Here is a 7,618-nt window from a genome sequence, read left to right on the forward strand (position 1 = left end):
GGAGGGCGTGAGGAGGCGTCTGGCGATCGCGCGGCAGACCCAGAGCAGCGGACGACGACCGGCTGAGGCAAACAGGTCCAGGGCCAGCGGCGGGGCGCGTCGGGCAGGCAAGCGGCCCAGCGACGGGGAGCCGCCAGCCGTCACACCGCACAGCCCGCAAGACGCGACCGGAGGATCCGCGCTGTGCGGTCTGCTGCTGAGGGTAAGGCAGCCATGGCCGGCGCCGCGGGCAAGGCGCCTGCGGTGGGGTGGGGGCGCGCTGAGCACCTCCCCCCACGCCCCCCACCCCCCCCACCCCACCCCAACCCTCGGACCCAACCTCGAGGGAACTTGGCTGGGAGGTCGGGCAGAAGAGGGACACCGGAGACGCCGCCACCGGGCGCGGGGCAAGGGTGGCGGGGGCGCCTGGCCGAGGATGGAGGGGCGGGCGGGAAGGCGGAGGAGAGCCGTCTTTCCCACCAGACCCGCACTCTGCACGCCGCCCCCCCCCCCCACAGTCTCCCGCGGGGCCCCTCCTCCCAGATGGCTTTCCCTCCCTTACCTTCCAATCCGGCCACGTTAATGATCCTTCCCCAGGTTCAACTATGGAAAACTTGTCAGCTGATCTGTCTATAATTCAGGGATAAAACTATGACTACAGAAAGGAAAGATGACCTGACCTAGGATGGCCATGATGTTCTATAGAACCAGAGAAAACTGGTTAAAATAAAAAAAAACAAAACAAAACAAAACTTTTTTTCTTGGAAACTGTAAAGCTGGTTCTTTTGCATATCAATTAAAAACAGAGCTTGTTACAAAGGCCTGCCTAGGGCAGAGCTTGAAGTTAACCATTTCCTGAGAAAACAATGCCCACTTTGCCTGAGACCTCAGCCTTGGGCAAATGAGAACTTCAACACCCCCCTCCCCCCAAAAAAGGGGGAGTCAAAGAGATATTTTCAATCTTAGGCGGAAAACTAGAAGATCTCTGTGTGGATTTCTGTATGTCTCAGTGTGAGTCTTCTGTTTTTTGATAATATTGCTGAAGCTGTGCGTGAGTTCCTATTTAAATAATCTAAAGAAAAGGAAGCCCTCAAGAAATGCAAAGAAATACTCTAATATTTCTAAATACAAGAAAAAAAAAAGCTCTAAATACAAGCAAAAAATGGACCTAAATGAATTTTGGATTCATGTGAATTGGGAACTAGTCAATAGTAAATATCTAGTATTTTATTTTTTTCACTACTCTAATATAGACATGTTTAAGAGTCATTAACATTAAGCATAAACTTTTCACAGTGCCTAGGTTTACTATAACTTAAATATTGCTATATTGTTATCTCTCTCACAGACTGGTCAACAAAGAAATTACCTCTAAAAACAAACCAAAAACACTCCTAAAAAATGGAAATGCGATATGAGCTTTTAGGTAAGCTATTAAAAATAATTATACTTTAAAATATCTGTCTATAGTAGTCTTGATTGAAGGCAGAGGAGAAGGGGACAACAGAGGATAAGATGGTTGGATGGCATCGCTGACTCGATGGACATGAGGTTGAGCAAGCCCCGGGAGTTGGTGATGGACAGGGAAGCCTGGCAGCCTGCAGTCCATGGGGTCGCAAAGAGTCAGACGCAACTGAACTGAACTGAATTTACAATAGTTTCTCCAGATCTTGGCTACCTGAATGTCTATGGTTGTGCTAAACTAAGTGATGACAGTGTATTGAATAGCTAGGTCATTTCATAAATTAAGGTTCTGAAACATTCACCACTTGACAGGGCCTTCGTCTTACACAGAAACTAAAGAGATTTTGGCTATCCATGAATAGTGTCTGGTGCCATGCTGAGATGTGCAGTGTAAGAAAGCTTTTTTTTTTTTTAGATAGTATCACTGATACGTATGTTCACCAGTCTGTAAAATGCCAATATAAAAGTCAGTTCTCGGTTGCTTAAGGAAAAATGTATGACTTGTAATTAAAGAAGGTCCGAGGAATGAAATCGCATTTGATGAAGGAAAAAGAAGTAGTTCTGACTTACAGGTGGCAGTTTCAGGATGGGGGAAGCAAAGGAATGGGTACAGAATGGGATAAGGAGGTTTTATGGAAAGTGGACCCCCAGAAAAGAGTTTGTGCCTAGTACAAGGTTTCTTGAGATGTTGAACTGCCTTTGCTAGTGGATTTTAAGTTTCTTTACCTCTTAAATGATCCATCCTAGGTTTACCTTTGAAATCTTTTGTTAACTTTGGCTAAGTGGATAAGTATTCTTTCACAGCCTACCTGACTGTCATGAACCCTTTTGATATTTATGAACAAACCTTCCTAAATAACTGACTTCTAGCTAACTTTGGGATGCTTCAGAGGGCCCCTGAGACCTCCCAAAGAGAGATATTTATTAAACAACCTGAGTTCATTTGGCATGTTAAACTACATGGGAAGTGTTGTTCAGAAGGAGTGATTGAATCTTCTCAAGTTATATTGTATGGTTGATGCTACTAATATAGATATCCTAGAAGTTATGTGACATTCATGAAAATCTGATATGTTCTGATAAAATGCTGTCAGTTATAATTTGAGTTATCATATTAAAGTGTTTCAAATCACAGCAATGACCAGATTTACTTTGTCAATTTCAATTTAATCAGATTTTCAACATGCCTTCTGTGGTTTCACACTGATGCCTTTGCAAAAATACTGCTACTTCCAGATATACGGAAAAGCCGCAGCCGCCGATTCCGGAGCCGGGGTAGCTGCCGCCGCCGCCGCCTCTGCAGCCGCCGCCGCCGCCGGAGGAGTGGGCTTGGGAAGGACGTGGTCACCGCGCCCGGAGCTCCGCTCGCAAGGTTCTCTGCTCCCTGCAGTCCTCCCACGGGAATGACCATGGATAAAAGTGAACTGGTACAGAAAGCCAAGCTCGCCGAGCAGGCCGAGCGCTATAATGACATGGCTGCGGCCATGAAGGCGGTCACGGAGCAGGGGCATGAGCTTTCCAACGAGGAGAGAAACCTGCTGTCGGTCGCCTACAAGAATGTGGTCGGTGCCCGCCGTTCGTCCTGGCGTGTCATCTCCAGCATCGAACAGAAAACTGAGCAGAACGAGAAGAAGCAGCAGATGGGCAAAGAGTACCGCGAGAAGATCGAGGTCGAGCTGCAGGACATCTGCAACGACGTGCTGGAGCTGTTGGATAAATACCTTATTCCCAATGCTACACAGCCAGAAAGTAAGGTGTTCTACTTGAAAATGAAAGGCAATTATTTTAGATATCTTTCTGAGGTGGCATCTGGAGACAATAAACAAACCACTGGGCAGAGCGGCTGTAGCCTGTGAGCTGCGAGATCCAGGGACAGAGTCTCAGCCTCGCTGTTGCCGCCCAGAGACTGCTGATCCCCGTCCGTCCGTCGCCACCTACTCCGGACACAGAACATCCAGTCATGGATAAAAACGAGCTGGTACAGAAGGCCAAACTGGCTGAGCAGGCTGAGCGATATGATGACATGGCAGCCTGCATGAAGTCTGTAACTGAGCAAGGAGCTGAATTATCCAATGAGGAGAGGAATCTTCTCTCAGTTGCTTATAAAAATGTTGTAGGAGCCCGTAGGTCATCTTGGAAGGTCGTCTCCAGTATTGAGCAAAAGACGGAAGGTGCTGAGAAAAAACAGCAGATGGCTCGAGAATACAGAGAGAAAATAGAGACCGAGCTAAGAGATATCTGCAATGATGTACTGTCTCTTTTGGAAAAGTTCTTGATCCCCAATGCTTCACAAGCAGAGAGCAAAGTCTTCTACTTGAAAATGAAAGGAGACTACTACCGCTACTTGGCTGAGGTTGCGGCTGGTGATGACAAGAAAGGGATTGTGGATCAGTCACAGCAAGCATACCAAGAAGCTTTTGAAATCAGCAAAAAGGAAATGCAACCAACACATCCTATCAGACTGGGTCTGGCCCTTAACTTCTCTGTGTTCTATTATGAGATTCTGAACTCCCCTGAGAAAGCCTGCTCTCTTACAAAGACAGCATTTGATGAAGCCATTGCTGAACTTGATACATTAAGTGAAGAGTCATACAAAGACAGCACGCTAATAATGCAGTTACTGAGAGATAATTTGACATTGTGGACATCGGATACCCAAGGAGACGAAGCTGAAGCAGGAGAAGGAGGGGAAAATTAACCGGCCTTCCAACTTTTGTCTGCCTCATTCTAAAATTTACACAGTAGACCATTTGTCATCCATGCTGTCCCACAAATAGTTTTTTGTTTATGATTTATGACAGGTTTATGTTACTTCTGTTTGAATTTCTATATTTCCCATGTGGTTTTTATGTTTAATATTAGGGGAGTAGAGCCAGTTAACATTTAGGGAGTTATCTGTTTTCATCTTGAGGTGGCCAATATGGGGATGTGGAATTTTTATACAAGTTATAAAGGTTTGGCATAGTACTTTTGGTACATTGTGGCTTCACAAGGGCCAGTGTTAAAACTGCTTCCATGTCTAAGCAAAGAAAACTGCCTGCATATTGGTATGTCCTGGTGGGGAATAAAAGGGATAATTGGTTCCAGTCACAGGTGGTGTTGTGGGTACTTCTTAGGTTTGGAGCACTTACAAAGCTGTAGTAGAAATGGATATCCCATGGATATTGCATGTTAAACCATGTGTTATCTGTGGAATACTCAGACGCAGTGTGCACACTGTTGACTGCAGCTACAGAAGTGTTCCTTTAGTTGTGACCCAATTTACTCTGGATAAGGGCAGAAACGGTTCACATTCCATTATTTGTAAAGTTACCTGCTGTTTGCTTTCATTATTTTTGCTACACTCATTTTATTTGTATTTAAATGTTTTAGGCAACCTAAGAACAAATGTACAAGTAAAGATGCAGTAAAAATGAATTGCTTGATATTCATTACTTCATGTATATCAAGCACAGCAGTAAAACAAAAACCCATGTATTTAACTTTTTTTAGTTTTTTTTTTTGCTTTTGTGATTTTTTTTTTTTGATACTTGCCTAACATGCATGTGCTGTAAAAAATAGTTAACAGGGAAATAACTTGAGATGATGGCTAGCTTTGTTTAATGTCTTATGAGATTTTCATGAACAATCCAAGCATAATTGTTAAGAACACGTGTATTAAGTTCATGTAAGTGGAATAAAAGTTTTATGAATGGACTTTTCAAAAAAAAAAATAAAATAAACAAACCACTGTGTCGAACTCCCAGCAGGCTTACCAAGAAGCATTTGAAATTAGTAAGAAAGAAATGCAGCCTACACACCCCATTCGACTGGGCCTGGCACTTAATTTCTCCGTCTTTTATTATGAGATTCTAAACTCTCCTGAAAAGGCTTGCAGCCTGGCAAAAACAGCGTTTGATGAGGCGATTGCTGAGTTGGACACGCTGAACGAAGAGTCCTACAAAGACAGCACCCTGATCATGCAGCTGCTGAGGGACAATCTCACTCTGTGGATGTCAGAAAACCAGGGAGACGAAGGAGATGCTGGGGAGGGAGAGAACTAATGTCTACCGTGCTTCGTGATCTCTTCAGTGTCACTCTGTACCCTCCACATATATCCCTTTGTGCGATAAAAAAAAAAAAAAAAAAAAGAAACGTACGTCGACTTTCAATTTTTCACAGCCTCAGCCTAGCAAAAATGGTCCATGGGATGAACAGCTGGTATTTGTATCTAAAATTCAGATTGGTCACATAAATGCCACGGCATTCTGAAGTTTTGATTTTGATTAACATTGACAGGATTACTATGTGTTTCATTAAAAAAAAAAAAAAAACTGAACACTGTGATTATGGGGTTTTGTAATTCAGCAGAACTCTTACTGCTAGAAAAAAAAATAGACCTGAATTATGTGTAACTTTTTGGAAAGTTAAATTTGATTCAAAACAGTTGTCCCTGAAATACAGTTCCATTGTAAAGTTGTACAGAAAGTTATAGATTCTATTGTGACACTGGGACTTGGAGTGGGTCACCTCTCGTTTGGCATTCGAGTTTTACAGTAATTTCTAGTGATTCTGCCCATTCTGATCAGGGCTTTTAGACACTTGGTATGTTGGGGCTTGTTGCCACTGAAAAGTTCGTGACCACAGATGGCCACAGTGTCTTCCTCCATGGAAACTCGAAGCCAGAAATGAACATTCCTGGCGGCAGATAACTGGGTTATGACAGCATGCAAAGGTCCAGTGCTCATAGACCACCTGTGACTCCAGCCCCTTCCCCTATATAGCAGCATGTTTGCTGATTGGCAGCTTGTGCTTAGGTAGTGGAATCTGTTTTCCCTGTAACCATGAGCTCAAGATGGGAAAAAAAAAGCCGTGTATCTTATGAATGGCCTTATCTGTTTCCTGGGTAATACCTTTAAGAATAATGTTCTGCAGAGATTGTCTTTCACTTGAGGAGTTAAGTACTCAGTGTTTGGGTTCTTCCTAGCTCGGGGCTTTAAAATTTTGAAATCTAAACATTCTTTCCCACAGTCCTTTTTGACTGTTAACTTTAGTCTTCTCTAAATTTCTGTCCTGCTTCCGTACATTTTTTTCTTTGTGCATTCTCTCTCTTTGCCTTTTGTTCATGATTTAGTACTAGATGGGCAGGGACAGGGGGCCCACAGGGGGGTGAGGGATGTTGGCGAGCACTTTGGTGAGCCAGCCTTGCTTCAGAGAGTTGAAAAGAGCTTGCCACGTTTCAGCTCTGTCTTCTTCCAGTTCTCAGCACGGTGGTTGCTCTTCAGTCACACCAAGATCTGACTCCAAAAAGTATTTTTAAATACCCATGGTTTCTCTTTATATTGCAGCCAACCCTGATAATGCTTGTTAGCACCTGTCACCAGCTCTCCCAAGGGTACCCATCCCGTCAAGTTCACAGACAAATGTCAGGGAAGTTGCATGAACACAGCGATGGGGAGAGTCAGGAATAGCCCGGCCTACCAGTCTCAGTCTCCACCTTCCTCCCCGAACATTCCACGTAGCCGTAGTGTCCCATCTGTTTGTCCATCTGCTGAAATAAGAAAAGAAACATTCATGCACTGATTTCAAACAAACCAAAAGGAAAAAAAAAAAAAAAAAAAAAACCTCTCTCCTTTCTAGCTGAACAAAAATGTGCAGTTAATACTTGCCGCTTGAAAATGCAGTAGTGAATGTGGAACGAGCCTGTCTGTATATCTGGTAGCTCTCTTGCTTTGTTTTTCCTCACCAGTATTCTGCCTCACGTTTGCTTCTGTGATGGTTATATTGCCTAGCAAGCACACCCGTGGTTGTGAAAATAGTATAGCAAAAAAGAAAAAACCCCGGTTATTGATGTACTAGATTTGTGTATGTCTTTTAAACAGTTCTAGTTTCCACCTTACACGGAATAATCAGGAAAAGTGTAAAAACTTAAAAGTGAAATAAAAATTTTATCAGTTAGTTGGCTGATGCAAAAAAAAAAAAAAAAAAAAAGATAAACGGAAAAGACTTTTCTAAGCTTACCCATAAACAATTTTTTTGTTTGTTTGTTATCTGGTAAGCTGGTACCAGATTGGAATTTAGTCTCCTCTCTAGGTTAAGAGAACACACTTTTCTTAGAATGCGGCTTTCAATCACAGATTATCAATTTCTTTACCTTTCAGTGATTTATCTTTGTTTTTATAATTTTTTTTTTTTT

At 43.1% G+C, this 7,618-nt stretch overlaps 1 protein-coding gene across 2 annotated transcripts; it reads left to right on the top strand.

The window, feature by feature from the left end:
* Positions 1-2,356: 2,356 nt before the first annotated feature.
* Positions 2,357-7,380, top strand: LOC122680446 (14-3-3 protein beta/alpha-like). Of its 2 annotated transcripts, none has more exons than XM_043881805.1 (2): positions 2,357-3,261; positions 5,161-7,380. In XM_043881805.1, exons 1-2 carry the CDS (start codon positions 2,847-2,849, stop codon positions 5,484-5,486), a joined length of 741 nt encoding a protein of 246 aa, XP_043737740.1. In that variant the 5' UTR covers positions 2,357-2,846; the 3' UTR covers positions 5,487-7,380. The 2 variants fall into 2 exon arrangements, with proteins under 2 accessions (XP_043737740.1, XP_043737741.1); XM_043881806.1 differs by lacking the exon at positions 2,357-3,261 and adding an exon at positions 3,316-3,811 and having other exon boundaries at positions 5,160-7,380.
* The last annotated feature ends 238 nt before the right edge of the window (positions 7,381-7,618 follow it).

Source organism: Cervus elaphus, chromosome 22 (assembly GCF_910594005.1).
Source record: "Cervus elaphus chromosome 22, mCerEla1.1, whole genome shotgun sequence".
Lineage (NCBI taxonomy): Eukaryota > Metazoa > Chordata > Mammalia > Artiodactyla > Cervidae > Cervus > Cervus elaphus.

Coding starts and splice junctions, on each gene's coding strand:
- LOC122680446 (XM_043881805.1), top strand. CDS start 2,847: ATGACCATGGATAAAAGTGAACTGGTACAGAAAGCCAAGCTCGCCGAG. Junction 3,262..5,160: donor TGAGGTGGCATCTGGAGACA/ATAAACAAACCA, acceptor AAAAAAAATAAA/ATAAACAAACCACTGTGTCG.